This window comes from Ruditapes philippinarum, unplaced genomic scaffold (assembly GCF_026571515.1).
Source record: "Ruditapes philippinarum isolate M1 unplaced genomic scaffold, ASM2657151v2 ctg5973_1_1_1_1, whole genome shotgun sequence".
Classification (NCBI taxonomy): Eukaryota; Metazoa; Mollusca; class Bivalvia; order Venerida; family Veneridae; genus Ruditapes; species Ruditapes philippinarum.
In genome coordinates this window covers 53815-71681 of record NW_026854080.1, presented here as the reverse complement: position 1 = coordinate 71681, position 17867 = coordinate 53815, and the positions used below count along the sequence as shown (strand labels likewise).

At 29.6% G+C, this 17867-nt stretch overlaps 1 protein-coding gene across 2 annotated transcripts; it reads right to left on the bottom strand.

Moving 5' to 3' along the window:
* Positions 1–867: 867 nt before the first annotated feature.
* Positions 868–10930, bottom strand: LOC132738874 (uncharacterized). Of its 2 annotated transcripts, none has more exons than XM_060726483.1 (3): positions 10731–10930; positions 5855–5994; positions 868–2822 (listed from the first exon to the last, which is right to left on the bottom strand). In XM_060726483.1, exons 2-3 carry the CDS (start codon positions 5946–5948, stop codon positions 1516–1518), a joined length of 1401 nt encoding a protein of 466 aa, XP_060582466.1. In that variant the 5' UTR covers positions 5949–5994; positions 10731–10930; the 3' UTR covers positions 868–1515. The 2 variants fall into 2 exon arrangements, with proteins under 2 accessions (XP_060582466.1, XP_060582467.1); XM_060726484.1 differs by lacking the exon at positions 10731–10930 and adding an exon at positions 10555–10697.
* Between the last annotated feature and the right edge of the window lie 6937 nt (positions 10931–17867).

The window sequence follows — 17867 nt, the reverse complement described above, 5'->3', positions numbered from 1 at the left end:
GCTGTCCTCATCCGGAAAGTTACATTCTTCAAATAATATGTTCGATAACTCTTACGTGATAAAGACATGATTCATTTTATTAAAATAAAATACAAGACTTTATTTCAAAATACATCCGGGCAATATGCCCATGCGTACACAGTACGTATAAAAAATTAGTCTGGTCCCCTGCCTACATTTACTACGGAAAGTAGTGTAACTTGTATAACGTAGTATAAGGGGAAGTTACTCCAGACTAATAACAAATATGCATATCTTACAGTCAAATGATCAATATCAATACTTTATAAAAAAATATATCATTAAAATACACAGTATTTTTAAACAAAACAAACAAATATCCTCTATATATCTACTGGTAAATAAATACTTCAGACAGATACCATCCTATCAAGAAGGGTATCAATCACACAACAAAACAAAAATAACAGTATATAATTAAACAGTGTTACAGCGTTTGGGACAAACTTTTGATTTTAAGGTATTAGCACCCTAATGCATTACCTCCGCTTTGAAGAGTATTCAAATAAGCTAGAATTACTGTTAACTACATTGAAAATGAGGGCCATGGGTTCAATCCCCAGAAGGGTCAACTTTTTTTTCTTTCTTTTTTTCTTTTAACATTATTTATGTATCTCTCATGTCACATGTGGAAAGAAAAAAGTGTTTAAATTTGAATTTTTAATCTATATTGGTATTTATTGGCTAAATTATGCTAAATCTAGTAATAAATATGGTATATACCTGATATTTTCAAAGTGTAATATAATCAAAACTAGACGGTAAAAGTATTTCATATTTTACAAGATCAACCAATATACTTTTTTAAAAATTTTAGGGAAACTTTGAAAGCAGGCACTCATTTGGGTAAATTTTAAGAATTTTTTTAATTATGCTCCCTAAGTAGAAAATGGTAAGACATGTGGTAAAAATGGGTGGGGTAGGGTAACTTTTTTATACAGATTTCATAAATTTTAAGTAGAAACCATAATTTTGCTTATGTGGATTGTTAGCTGAATGGTACTATTTGTTTCTTACCAAAAATTCATGGGAAAACATTTTTCATTAGAATGTTATTGCTGATTTTTTACAGGTTCCTCATTTCTAAAAACAGGGCCCTCATAACATCCTAGCTTGAGTTCAGAAAAGTGGCCATAACTTGATTTCCGTACGGTAAACTTTGTTTAAATTTTGCATACAAGTGTACTTTAAGGTATACATCTGACCTATGATGTCAATTCTTTAGTTCCTGATAGTGCCCATTAGGATCCTAATACCTTAACTGTAAAGAAAAGTGTTTCGAACATCGAAAGCTTTAAATATATCCATTGATAAGTTTCTGATTTCTATTTCATTTTCTGAATTCATCAATGCAAACAAAGTCAGGTATACTTGGTCTTTTCCAAAAGTGTTTTTTTTACATGTAGTTCTACGTAGAAGAACTGGCTGACTAGAGGGGCATAATAATGTTAAATCTGTAATTCAAACATAATTAGAAATTAAATTGAGCATGCATTAATCATGTGGAATAATTGTAGAATAATTAAAAATCTTAAAATCCAATTTGTATATTTCTATAATTTGTTCCAATGTTTCATATCTAATTTCACTATACGCGTCTACTAACGCTCTATGACGTTGTCGTTTCATTTCCGATGACGTCATTTTATTTCTATTTATAGAAGCAAGTATAACCTCTGTGACGTATGATGTGTCGTCATATTGTAATTTATTATTAAACAATTTGCTCGGAAATTCTATTGTTTCTTTCAAGTACCCTTGTATTTTAAAAGCGGTCCATATTCTTTGTATTAATTTTTGGCCATATACGCAGCTTCCTTTTTTCGTTATCTTGTTTCTATTCATCACTGTTTGAACAATTCCTGGAATAGTTGTTTCAATTCTGTGTTCATGTAACGCTGATAAAATCGTGTCAAGCTTTTCATCAGGTACACTGAACGCTTTCAATGCCTGCTCTACGTCTTTTGAAAAGCTTTCTTGTTTTACAAGTATATAAGCGTTTACATCACACGGACGACATAGATTATAAATCGGTGCCCAGTGGCGATTTAATGTCTGTCCCATTCCCACTTTAAGAATGATAAAATCCAAAAATTCTTGAAATGTGACGTCATCAAGACAATAACTTCGCTTCCATGGCGACCTGAGCTGCATGATTTCACGATTTAGGTTTATATTTAGAAACAAGAATGACTTATCAATGAACGCTGAATACAGACGACTAAACGGGTCACGTGACACAATGACAGACAAAGAGTGTTTTCTTTGCTGGCTATTAAAATTTACACTAAACTTCCCCATTAAACCATGGACACGTGACCTTGCTTTAGAAAACACAGTCTCTGAATTCGCCACTCCATTTTCAAGAATGTAAAATGCCTGCGTCCAGAAAGTCGATCCTGATTTGGGAACCTTACAATATGAAAATCCGTAAGTTTTAGAGTAGTAGTACCTTGTGTTATTTTTACCTTTGTATATAAGGTCCCGAAATAAATCTGTGTCTTTACAAACTGTTTTAATTCTATTAATTCTTTCTTTTTGCTCCGTCGAATACCCTGGCTTTAAATGATTACTTGATGACGTCATTTTGTAATTTATAGTTGCCATGACGTCGCGTGAACTGTTCGCCGCCATAGTTTTAATCTGTTTTTGCAGTTTTTGTAAAAAATTTGTCAGCTCTTCATCTTGAGAGGGGATATCAGTAGTGGAGTTGTACATATAAGATACAAACATATCCTCTGGTGTACTATAGACAAACAAACTCTCGTTATGTTGGCTTCTAATATCAGTGTAACTGTTATCTGAAATGTAACGACATTATTCAAAGTGCATGTTAAAGATATACTATGCTCATCCTTGCAGTAAAATATTTTTATCACAGAAATTTATCGAAATCAATGTAATTCTTACCGAATATGTCCAATTTAAATAAAAGAATGAATAAAATATGTGTTGGAAGCTGTGTTCCCTATCACAGAAATTTAATGAAATCAATATAATTCTTACCGAATATGTCCAATTTGAATAAAAGAATGAATAAAATATGTATTGGAAGCTGTGTTCCCTATTACAGGTCATGTAAATTTGGTTTATTCTTAAAAAACTGCCAGTTTTTTTTAATGACACTATATATTCATATTGTAACCACCTATAGTGTGTAGAATTTTAAACACCACATATCTACTTTGTGTGAAATTGAAACAAGTTTATTTTTTATTAACAAAGTGACTGTGTAGCAATTATAAATATTTTCAAATTTGAAATTTGAGCATAGTATATCTTTAACTAAATATAGATTTTAAATGATTTTACATTTATGTTTCATTTCTAAAAGTCCTTTTAATCATCATAGTGATACAGTGAAACCTGTACTGAACAATACCCTTTCGGTGATAAATAATGTGGTCGTTGCTAAAAAGTGTTGTATTACAGAGGTTGAGTCTATTTTGAAGTACATGTAGTATTGATTTGGGAACAATTGATATTGTTATGGAAATATATATCAATTAAATGAGTGCATTGTTGTAGAATAATGCACGGTTCAAGTTCCAATGCGCAGGAATATATTCACTCATAGGCCTGAGTGATTAATTACATAGTATTTGAACGATAAACCGTGCATTATTATATTACAACGCGAGAAAAGTGGATATCTATTTCAATTCTAACATGCCTGTATAAAAAGAGAATTGATAAAAATATGTTGAACTACATTAAACGTAGTGTGAAATAATAACAATAACAACAACAACATCAACAGCAACTTTAAAATGAAACGTTTAAAACTGAATTAAAAGAAATGTGTTTTGATAAGAGTAAATTTGTATCTGTGAATATCAACAAATATTTACGGTAATTCATTATTGAGACACCGTTCAGCACTTCACTACACTAATAAGGATCAAACAACAATGGGGGGGCAGATCTTGCTATTTTTTAATTCATATATATGTAAGCACGGATACCATTTCATCGCAAACTGTTATTCCATTATTAATTAATATATTAGAAATCAATATCACCCGGCTATCTGACCCGTTCCTTCTATCACTTATTTATCACAGAGTTTTCACAAGTGCACTTTTATGAGATTTAATTATTTATGACAAGTAAATAGTACAGTGTTTGTTTGTATGGAATGGAAATCAATTCAGATAATTAAATATATATATATAGTAGATTAGATAGAGTAAATCGTCTATGTAAAATGTGCAACCAAAATGTAACAGAATCGGAATATCATTTTCTCCTATGTTCTACAAAATACTCTCAAATTCGCCAGAAATACCTTGGTAACATATCATGGCCTTCCTTGAATAAATTTAATAGTATTATGTCTTGTAACAGCAAAAAGAATCTGATTTTATTATCGAAATTTATTAAAGAAGCTTTTGAATTGCGTAAAAATACCCTTGAAACTATGAATTTGTATTGTTATTATACTATTCTGTATTGTATGTCTTTGCCATACTTCATGTGTTTTCTTTGTAAATGGCCAAAGGCAATTGATTTGCTGATGATGCTAATAAACTTGAAACTATATATTTCTCCATACTGTGTAATGTATACATGTATATTGCAGTGTATATTAATATTGACTAAGTCTTACATTTTGTTTTTATTTAAGATTTTAAAAGAGCTACACTGAGTCCAATAAGTGCAAAAAAACATAATATTTGAAAGTCTGACACAAATCAATTGAAGCACTTAAAATGAAAACCTTTGCAATAACTAATGAAGAGATGGAAATTTTCATAGATTTTCTTGGGTCACGTGAGTTATTTATCGTTCGTGCAAAGTTAATCATAAAATTGAAAGGAATTATGGCGAAATTAAAAAACTTATTTATACTTTAAACTGTTCACTCACTACACACACTTCATGATGGGCATACTGTCACTTTAAAAACATATCAAGAATCTTACTTGTAAAAACAATTCCCTAGTTAATTAAATGGAAGAATCGTTTAAGAACATGTGAATTAAATACCAACTTAACCTTCAAAACAGCAATGTCATTCAAATATTATTTTCGTCTGGAAAAAAAATCTTCTTATCTGGTACTTATTTCGTTTCTAAAACGCTTTAAATTTTTATATACTAGCCTTACGTTTAAATACTGTTTAAATATTGTAGAAAAATTAGTAAATAATATTAAAGGCCCATTATCCTTAGAAATACTTTCATTTTTATTTCTCAAAAAAAATTTATTTTTGGTATTTTGTTACAGTTTCCAAAAATATTTCATTTGTAACAGATTAGAGCTATCTTTTACGTTATTTGCTCTGTTTGGCAATGAGTATAATAGTATAACAGTGAATGAGTATTTTGTATGGAAGTCAAAAATACTACTTTGTTTACATTTTGCCATCATTATGACACATTACTGCACATTCTGTGCCACATTTTTTTTCAGTTGTTAAACATTTAATATGCTCTAAATCAATTATTACAACATAAATAACCCCATGTTTGACATTTTCTAAAAGAAAATGAAATAAAAAATAATATGGATTTCTGAGGCATAATGTGCCTTTAAATATAAATTTCACAAAACTCACCTTGCTCGTAATATATTATTCCACTATTTTCATATATTAAACAGAACAAAAAGGTGAACATGTGTATAAAATACGAACTTAGCCTTTAAAACAGCAATGTCATTCAAATATTATTTTATCTTGTATTTATTTCGTTTCTTAAACGCTTTAAATTTTTATACAGCATTACGTCCAAATACTGTAAAATAATGTCATTTCCTAAAAAAAATCAAAATAATTTGGATTTCTAAAGCATAATGTGCCTTTAAATATAAATTTAACAAAAAAACTCACCTTGCTCGTAATATATTATTCCACTATTTTCATACATTAAACAGAACAAGAAGGTGAAGATAATTCCAGCGCTAGCGAACGCCAAGTAACGCATCTTTGTGATTCACTGCCACTTCTCTACAGTAAAGACTGTCTGTTGACTGCAATATAAATATTTAATATGACTGTACGATTTTATTTATTCAATAGTTAAGATATACATCTGTCTATATATGAGCCGCGTCATGACAAAACCAACATAGTGCGTTTGCGACCAGCATGGGTCCAGACCAGCCGGCGTATCCGCACAGTCTGATCAGGATCCATGCTGTTCGCTTACAAACCCTATAACAAGTAGAGAAGCTGATAGCGTACAGCATGGATCCTGATCAGAATGCGCGGATGCGCAGGCTGGTCTGGACACATGCTGGTCGCAAACGCACTATGTTGGTTTTGTCGTGACGCGGCTCATATGTGGTGAACGCTAAATAACGCACCCCCTTGTTTCACTGAAACATCTCCAATAAACTTAATATCTGAAATATTTAATATGTATATTGAAACAGGTAATATTTTATAATATTGTAATAATAATAATAATAATAATAATATTAAATAATTAAATAACGTAATATTTATTATACGTAACATATTGTATGATCATACAATTATGTAACACATATTTCTTTTCTGAGGTTTTAAATATTTATATCTAATATGCATGTACGATTGCCTGGTTTCAATAATTTATAAATACATTTTTTCCATATGTGGTCTGGAATATCAATATTTAATAACGCATGTAAGATCGTATGTATATATAGGGTAGCTATTTTTTTATCTAATGAAATAGTTTTATAAAATTATTAAATGGTAAAATGAGTTTGCTTCCATAATATTATGGTAAATTGTTAAAACATTTGTAACATACAACATCTCTATTATTAAACACTCATGAATATTGTATATAAACAGAATAAAAAAAATGTTTAGAAACAAAACATGTTATTAAGGGGAGCGGTGGCCTAGTGGATAAGGTGTCTGCCTCTTAACCCAGTGATCATTGGTTCGAGCCCTAGTCGGGTCACGATCATGTTTCTTCTTATGACACCAGTACTAAAGCGGACTCGGAAGTGATTAATATAAGTTGCAAGAACTTGTTTTGCAATCGAGCTTAAATAAATATGTTTAAACCAAGACATTTTTGCTATTAAGTAAGATTTTTCAGTTTAACAATGATTAAATGCCTTCACCACCCGGATGTAAGGAAATATGCAAAAATATATTTATTTCATACAGGTTTTTTTTTCAAATATTTTCTTAAAATTCAATCAAGTACATGTTTTTAGATACCTGTAGACAGTAAATGTAGAACTTTATACACTTTAACAAATGCATCTTTATTAAAGATCCTGTTACACAATTTTTTATGTTTTTTATCATTAATATGATGCTCAAATTTAGATTCATCAATTTTGTAGGTTCCAAAAAGCTTTATTTAAGATATTACCGAATTTAACATTCCATGTAAATAAAGGGAGGTAATAAAATAAAGTCTAAGTCAATTTTTTAAAATAAGAAATGAACTCATATATTTTAATGATTACATATAATATTTACAAATATTTGCAGTACATATTTTACATATTCTTTGATGTTTGAAAATTTGTTTTATAAGCATAATTATATACATATATATAATTCACTTAAGTGTGGTATACAACCTCAATTACAACATACAGGATCTTTAATCATTTCAATTAATATACATGTGTATGAGCAGTAATAGTGATTTTATATTTTCTATTTATTTATTTTCTTTTTTTCCGCCAATAAGATTATTATATATTTTTTCAAAACAAAATGTCTTTTATTTCTTTCGACCAAAAAATGATGTAACACTGAACAGCACATCATTTCATAAACCGCGCATGCGTAAACGCTTGGAAGAAAATAATATAAATATAAAACGAAAATGATCCGGAAAGTTATCATGCTGTAAAATTATTCTTCATTTTAATATGCAAAATAACACCTTACAATTACTTTGCATAATATGATGGGACGTAACTCTTTAAAAGAAAGACAATGCTATGAACTCGCAAGAGTTACACATCTTATTTATAAGTGCAGCCTCGTTTTAGCACAATTCATACAGGAAAATAAATGTTTAACTTTTATTTCATATTGTACATACATTAGTGAATAATAATACATGTAAGCTTATATACATTGTTTTTTCATTTCATCAGTGTATATTGTTGAGCGAATATAAGTACGGAAACTTTAAATGGCCTTCATTTAAAGGGCTTCCTTTTATTGCGATCGTGATGTGTAAGGTCGACTGATTTTTATTAGATCTTTTAACAGAAAACAATTTAATTTATTCACAAAAACAACATCCTTTGTACCATTTTTCTCAAAACTCATGATGTTTTTTTATCTAGGCAAATTTTAGTAAAAATGAAAAATGTTTTTCCAAAGACGAAACGATACTTTCTCACCTAGGCAGAAAAAAACTTCAAAAATATCGAGAAAAGATTTAGCAAAATAACAGTAATTTTTTAATAAATAAGTAATAGAAAGAGCATAGAAACACGACGCTATCTGATTTATACGAGGGGGCATAGCCTCCGAGTATTAATTAGATTGCCGAGTGTTTTGATGTTCTTTCTCTTTTGTATCATAGTCAAACATGGAAACATGTTCCCTGTTGCCTAATTTGAAACCCCAGAAAAAAGTAACCAATGAACGAGGATCTGAATATGATATTTCTGTCGCTTTCCGATTCTCTGTCGTCACAATAAGTTAACCCCAGCAACAATGAGCCAATCAATGGGCATGCTCTGGAGTGCGGGTAACTAGTACCTACACTCCAGTTGCATGTGTATATGTGAATGACGATGAAGCGATGTGTTCAAGTCAATTTTGTTGAATAAACTTCTGTTCTGTTCTGTTAACGCACTGTGCATGTATATGTATACGACTTACTCTGACATATTTTCAACAGCTATGATACAAAATCACTCTTATTATAGTTTGATGCCCTTTCTGTTGAAAAGGTGTCATTGTTCAGATGCTCGTTCATTGGTTACTTTTTCCGGGGTTTCATATTGTGCCAACACAGGGAACGTGCTTTTATGTTTGACTATGATACAAAAGAGAAAGAACATCAAAACACTCGGCAATCTGATAAATATTCGAGGGCTACCCCCACTCGTACGAATCAGATAATCTCATGTTCCGATGCTCTTTCTAGATATATTACTTGATTTGTGTTAAAACATGTTATCAAATCGGAAAATAAATCAGTCGGCTACATATCATGATCGCACTAAATTGAGGCCATTTAACGTTTCCGTATGTAAGAAATAAAAACGTAAAATCTTCCATTAAGACATCTATTCGCTTCATTGCTTGAATATAGATATAAATAAAACGACCGTCGTCAAAATGACAAAAAACATTGAGTTAATATATATTTAAGGTTCGTATAACTAACAAATCGTCTGAATACATTACAGCAGCACGCCTCCAGATTCATGCTAATTTTCATGAAAATTTGAAAATACAGTATGATATTGTAAAAAGAATTCAATTTACACATTATCAATTGCACTTACAACCTATGCTTATTATTATAAAAAGGTCAAAATATGCAAAAATAGTCCTTACTGCGTAAGTACTTAACGCAGTAAATATATAGTTATTAATACTGAAAAATTCGTCATTAAAAGCCTATAGCATGTAAATGATTACTAGAATTTTGAATCTTTATACCTTTCCTAAAATCTTAGTACATTTTTTTATCGGGTTTGACTTTATTGAAATATTTTTGCTCATCTTGAAGCGTGCAGGTATAAAAGGTTGAAAAAAGTATTTATATTTGTTTGATTACGGATTTCTGCATATTTGCATACATGAATTTTAAATTTAATCCGAATTGCACTACACATAATGCTGAAAAGTAAAAATCTCAGAAAATGGGAGTTCCATTTAAAACATATAAAACATCACAGAACAGAATAGAACACTATATCAAAAGATTTACACGAAACAGAACAGAACAGATACTTTATTTTTTGACTTGTACAATTATACATCGTCATACAAATATAAACAATTTTACAATACATACTAACATTTATCTCAAGATCAGGTCTAAGTATGTCCATTACAAATCATCAATATAGAGGATGAATCGAAGTATGTCCATTACAAATCATCAATATAGAGGATGAATCATTAATATATTAAATCAGAGGTACTGTTTTTTCTGTTCATATAAAACACAACAAAATATATATTAACATTAATATCGCGGCTTTGGTTTTATTGAATCTGTTCAAGAGAGACAATTGAAAGTGTCACAGGGCCCCTAGCACCGGCTGAAATTGAAAGTGTCACCTGTCCGGTACCCTAGCACCGACTTAAGCATTTATGAATTCTCAACACTAAAATATTTTAACAGTTTAATAAATGATCACGAACGATCACAAGCATAAAACAAGACTGAATTGAACAGTGTTGAATTTTTTGCTGTTGTCGGTAAAACAGTTAAAAAGAGTAATGAAAACTAAAAACAATCAGCAAAATCTCTCTCGCCCCACCCCATCTTCTCTTGTCATCCCCTCTTGCAAAGACATAACAACATAAGTCAATGATAAACACTGAAAAAAATTGAATCAATGATCCAAAATGACTAAAAAAAGTCAACTTACAGAAGTAAAAGATTATTCCTTTAATTTCCACCTCTGTCATTAAACTCTCAAAAACATATTTTGTTATACTTATCTCCGATATAGAAACTTAAAAGTTTTTACTGTTTTGCTACAAACTTCTTATTTGTCATCAAGAAAATCAATAAAAAACGATATTGAATAATGTCATTACATACCTTGATACCACATTCCATTTACATGGATACAATGTAATCAAATATTCCTCTATATCACCGCCTGATTAATCAGTTTTTACTGTTATATTCTCCCGGGTAAGCTTGTATAATCTGATAATTTTATATTTAGCACGAAATTTAAGTCAAACAATAAACTGTTAATGGCCCTTTACATGTTGACCATTGTATTTAAACACTACTGTATAGTGTTCAAGATTTCAAGATTTTATTATTCACTCAATACACAATACATGTAAATATGAGGTAAATAACAAATTACAAATGTTAACGAGTGTTGAAAGATTATGTGATTATTGAATCATTTTTAACACGTACGATCGCGCTCGCACACGCACACATACATTTTTCTAAATCATTTGCGAATTTATATCATATGAAAATGTTAACGAACAGAAACTAGTTATAAATACAATGTAGAACATATTAACATGTTCAGAGACCGTGCATCAATAATTTTAAATACATTTCGATAGCAATCAAAATATGACGATCAGTATACTTATAATGACGATGAGTTAAAAAATATACATACTTTATTTATGATGAGTAGATATATATGACGAGTAGAGTTCTGCGTGCTTTACTTATAATTAGTAGAAATTTGCGTGCTTTAAATATGTGGAGTACAAACAAGCGTGTTTTTTTAAACTTTTGATGAGTAGAAATATGCGTCTTTACTTATGATGAGAAGAAATAAGCGTCCTTTACTTAATTATTAATGATTGAAATTAAGCGTGCTCTTACTTATGAGGATTAAAAATAAGAAAGCTTATGATGAGTAGAAATTAGCGTGCTTTAAATATGAGGAGTAGAAATAAGCGTGCTCTTACTTATGAGGAGTAGAAATAAGAAAGCTTATGATGAGTGTAAATAAGAAAGCTTATGATGTGTAAAAGTTAGCGTGCTCTTTCTTATGATGATACTAATAAGCGTGCTCTTACTTATGAGGAGTAGAAATAAGAAAGCTTATGATGAGTGTAAATAAGAAAGCTTATGATGTGTAAAAGTTAGCGTGCTCTTACTTATGATGATAATGATAAGCGTGCTTTAATTATGATAAGTAAATATTACACAGTTACTCTTAATGTGTGTGATTAACAGAATGTTATATTTATGTCATTTTTCTTAGAAAATATAACCAGTGCGGACTTATTCACTTTAATTTATAATCAAGCCACTGTAAAAAAAAGACAATTATTTTCTTCGGTTGTGATCAGTTTTTTCTGTATTCATTCTACTACAATAAACGACGGACAAGTTATAAACTGTAACATCCTTCATGCTCGTTTAACCTCAATTTTTAGAAATCGAAACCAACCAATCAAATCACCGCACTCACTGAATACTTTTATTTGAATTGAGAACTTTTGCATTTAGGAAAAAGGAAGTTCCATTTAAACGATGAATGCTGTTAAAATAAATAAAAGGAAAAAGGAAGTCCCATGCTGCTCAAGTAAATAAAACGCATTTCATTAACTTTGCTGATTGTGTCTGTTCAATAGACGCAATCTAAAGCCCGCATAGCACCGGCTTAAACAATATTTGAATTTTCAGTATAAGCTGTATTTGTATAACCATACAAACACATTATCACAAAATATGAGCATTGATTCATTCTGTTTTATAGTTTGAATCCGCTATTCCTTTCATTATCTGTTTACATTTATATTGACATGTATGGGGTGTCGATAATTCCCATATAAAAGCATACTATTTTATCGCCTAAATCTTTAACTACCTAAACCGTTTTTTATTTAGCATTTCATAGAGATGTAGGGGTATATAGCGTAGAGGTAGTGTCCGCTTCGTAAGGCCATGGTTCGAATTCTGGAAAAGCCCTACGAACATTATTCAGCATAAAACATAGTACAATGTTTATAACCATAGAAATTCAAATAAACAAATACATACAATGAGAAACAAAACAATTTTCCATAAGATATATTTACCATTACCCTACTCTGGTGTATGTGTCGATGCCAACTTTAATTCTATTCTATTGCAATAAAAAGGCAAACTTTTATAATTAAATGACTAGCACAACCCATTATATTATAATGGTACCACCAAGTAATGTAACCGTTATCGTGTTCGATTTTTTTTATATTTCTTTATTCAGTTATTAAAGGAACTCCATTCAGATCAAATAGCCTAAAATCATAATAATTTGAAAGTTTTTCATAAAATAACTTGTGCACTTAAAACGGAAAACTATGCAATACATAGTATCTAAATATACTCGGTACAAAATTAATAATCGATTTGTATGCGGTTTTCGGGCGATATGAGTGAAAAGCGTTGCAACGCTTTTCATTTATTGGCCAATATGTGTAATAAACTGATTATCGCTTGGCATCGATTTGAGAAAACGGTCTAAATACTAAAGTCTTGAAAAAAATACGTTTTGTCCATTCGTGTCTAAAAACCTAAGTGGAGTCCCTTTAAACTTTCGTTTCAATTTAAATAAGGAATAGGTACTGTACCTGTTTATGTATTCAAATTTTTCAATTTCTTTTTCTTTTAAAGCTTTTTCGAGGCTGTCTTGTATGAAATTCCAATGACAATTGAACTGTGCGAATCAAATAACAATACCGTAATAAAATGATCCCTTTTAACTTCACCACCTGATGTTTTATTCATTGCACGGATTTTAATTAACTTATCTGTGCAAATGTGTGTTTCATTCTTTATCGTCTGCAGAATAGGCGAGTCAACTGATTATAGTTTGTTTGTTTGATTGATTGATTAATTGATTGATTGATTGATTGGGTTGATTGATTGATTGGGTTTCATGTTTAGGTCATTATAGCGACGTTCCAGCTTCACGGGTGGAGGAAGACCTCAAGTGCCCTTCCGTGCATGTTTTATGCACAAACGGGCACCTGAGTAGAACCACCGACGTTCCGTAAGCTAGCTGAATAGCTTCCTCACATGAAAGAATCTAAAGTGCCTGACGGGATTCGAACCCACAGCGGTGAGGGCCAATTGATTTGAAGTCTCGGTAAAGGACGCCCCTTATTGTACATGTAATACATTTGAATTATCTTTTATTGGATTATGTGTGTAAGAAACTTGCATCAAATCAAACTCTAGACCCAGTAGTGCCCATTTATTATAGTATCAAACAGCAAGGAGCTTTTGTTAGATTTCTTTTAATGTTTGCATTTCAATTTATTGTAAACACTTTAAGGATACAACTTACTTGAAGCGCGAACTGTTTGAAATCTATGATAATATAACAAATTTACGTACCCTATGATTATCATTATCATTATTACCAACTAAAAAAAACACTAAAATATACAACGTTCAACCTCCATTTAACACTCATGGAGCGATATTAACCATTTTCTTTATCTTTTTATCGAGTTTTAATTTTTGAACAGTGCTGGTTCGAACTAATTAACAGCATCACATTAACTATTTGAACGATTACATCTATGCAGGTAAAAATCACTGTTTAATACTGTATATATACAATGCCGTAAGTATAAAGACAAATAATTATAATGATAATGATATAATAAAAGTAATAATAATAATGATAATGATTATAATAATAATAATAATAATAATAATAATAAAAATACGAATAATAATAATAATAATAATAATAATAATAATGATAATAATAATAATAATAATGATAATAATAATAATAATGATAATGATAATAATAATAATAATATTGATAATGATAATAATAATAATAATGATAATGATGATAATAATAATCATAATCATGATAATGACGATAACGATAACGATGATGATGATAATAATTATAGTACATATGTAATAATAATAATAATAATGATAATAATAATTTTGATCTAGACTTGAATTTGGTTAACATGGACATTGCAGTACCAGATCATGTTCGGTGCTTGTTCTGCCTGAGCAAACTTCATTTTTAGCAAAATACATGTACATACCTCTTATAATGACCTAATTATTCCGCAATAGTTTCTGTATCATTCTGTGCACGTGTTTCACGGTGACTGTCACGTATTTTTCTTGATTCTGTGAATTTATATAACTGCCGTTAGGGTTTATATTGCATTGCAAATAAATTGTTCAATATAAGGAAAGAAAAAGAGGGTTTATTTGAACAAAGTTTTGCCTCTAGTTACCATCTCAAGTTACAACTTCATTTGTCATAGTGTTTCTGTGTAATTAGTTGTTGTATCAAACATTGTCATTAAAGATACAACTTATTAAAAGGATAGTTTCAATTTTTTCAAATATCAATAAACGAAACAAAACGAAATCCTTATTTTGTCAAAGCTTCATTCACAATTACTAGACTTAAAGCAGCATGCCACCAGATGAGTAAAATTAAACATGAGAAGAAAATGTATTTGTATCATAAGAAATATATAAATATTCACAATGCATGTAAAAGCTTTAATGTATAACTTGAAGTTTTAAATATGACAAAATTTTATCACAAAAATTATATCACGTTGCTTACGGGTAAGTAAATATTTTGCATATTTTGAGAAAGTATATATACCCACCGTCGATTAAATGTGAAAAAGAATTAAAATAAATCACATGTTTTGTTACCTTGGCAACATTTTTACTCATAACAACAAGATTTGAGTTTTCATTGAATAAACGAAAATTTACAAACATTTGGACTCTTGATGCTTTTACACGTTACATTTATCTTAAAGTTAAAAAGATTGATATACGCTGGCATCAACACAGAGAAGAGCTGTGAAAATGTGATCAAATGATCCAAAAGTTAAAACTGTTGATATACGCTGGAATCAACACAGAGAAGGACTTTGAAAATGTGATCAAGTGATCTAAAAGTTAAAACGGTTGATATACGCTGGAATCAACACAGAGAAGGGCTGTGAAAATGTGATCAAATGATCTAAAAGTTAAAACTGTTGATATACGCTGGAATCAACACAGAGAAGAGCTGTGAAAATGTGATCAAATGATCTAAAAGTTAAAACGGTTGATATACGCTGGAATGATTACAGAGAAGAGCTGTGAAAATGTGATCAAATGGTCTAAAAGTTAAAACTTAATATATACATGTAATTCAGATGATATTGAAGTTAAAACTGTGAATACATGTCTCCATGACCTCAGACTAAGAACTGTTAAAACACGTTCTAATGATATCAGGGTATTAACTATTGAGACTGGGAAAACATGTTCTTATGATTTCATACTTAGAACTGTGTCTATATGTTCCAGTTATCTCAGACTTAAAACTTTGGATATATGTTCCAAAGATCTCATACTAAGAAATGTAAATACCAAAAGAATGATAAAAGAGAAGTAAAAATAATTTTCAATTTTACTGGGGTACATCTGTTTGCAAGATGTTACTCGCAAATTGACACTGTCTATAGGTATAAATTGTCATGTAAAATGTAAAGAAGTTAAAGACAGCTTTGGTATATAATACTGTGGAATTCTAGCTTATCGTAAAAGATCAATGTCATATAATTTCACATCATTGTCATTGATGATCCGTAATGTCATGATATTATATACCAGGAATCCGATGTCACAAATATACGATAAGATCTCCATTGTTCTGAATGTAATTGAAGCGTTCAACATTATCATTGCCGCATGGCACCTTTATTATTATTTCAGATATCAATAGCTAACGAGGTGGGTATCAAATGTAAAAACTAATAATATTATTCTTTGTTTTACAGGCACATGCTTCCACAGATGAGCACATATATTATAAATAAACAGACAAGTTTAGAAAACTGCTTTTTAGAGTTATAGAAATACGTTGTTTTGTTGTTGTTGTTTTTGTTGTTGTTTTCTTTTACAGAGTTAACTTCTGTCTAAGAAAAATAATATCAACAACTGCTATCATATTGTCATGTAATAACTTTTACATACAAACAATATTTTATGTTACAGAAGTCAATGAAGTATACAAAACCAGCAAAACAGTGTCTGATGAATGTTTATTTAAACACGTACTAGTGTATAAAGTTTCTACGATATTAAATGAAGAATAAATTAAAGTGGACATGAAATGGTGACAGCCTTTAGCTACATAATTTCATATATTTCCAGTCCTCTTTTACCTAGAGGGTTGATTAAAATCATTTTGATATGTAAATGTGTACAATATTTAACCAATTTGAAAACATTATCGTAAGTTACACAAATCTTGAGTCTAGCAACACTTTAAGTATGTCTGTTACTAAAACAAACAGATTATTTTAATATTAAACTATAATATTCATTAAACTTAAAAGATAACTTAATCCAAAGAAATGTTGTTCCAAAAAAACACACTAAAATATATAATGTTCAACCTCCATTTTAAACTCATTGAGCGATATTAACCATTTTTTTTATCTTTTTATCGAGTTTTAATTTTTGAACAGTGCTGGTTCGAACTAGTTAACAGCCTCACATCAACTATTTGCAGGTAAAAATCACTGTTTAATACTGTATATATACAATGCCGTAAGTATAAAAACAAATAATAATAATAATAATGATAATAATAATAGTAATAATAACTATAATGATAATGATAATTATAATGATGATGATAATAATAATAATAATAATAGTGATGATAATGATAATGATAAAATCAATAATAATACGAATAATAATAATAATAATAATGATAATGATAATACTAACATTAAAAATGATAATGATAAAATTAATAATAATAATGATAACGTGATGATAATAATAATAATAATGATAATGATAATAATAATGTTAATAATAATATTAATCCTAATCATGATAATGATGATAACGATTACGACGATGATGTGATGATGATAATAATAATAATAATAATAATAGTAATAATAATAATAATAACAATAATAGTAATAATAATAATAATAATAATAATGATAATGATAATAATTTTGATCTAGACTTGAATTTGGTTTACATGGACATTCAATACCAGATCATGTTTGGTGCTTGTTCTGCCTGAGCAAACTTCATTTTTAGCCAAATACATGTAGAAACCTCTTATAATGACCTAATTATTCCGCAATATTTTCTGTATCATTCCGTGCATGTGTTTCATTCTGTGAATTCATATAACTGCCGTTAGGGTTTATATTACATTGCAAATAAATTTTT

Coding starts and splice junctions, on each gene's coding strand:
- LOC132738874 (XM_060726483.1), bottom strand. CDS start 5,948: ATGCGTTACTTGGCGTTCGCTAGCGCTGGAATTATCTTCACCTTCTTG. Junction 2,823..5,854: donor AATAATATATTACGAGCAAG/GTGAGTTTTTTT, acceptor GTTACATTTCAG/ATAACAGTTACACTGATATT.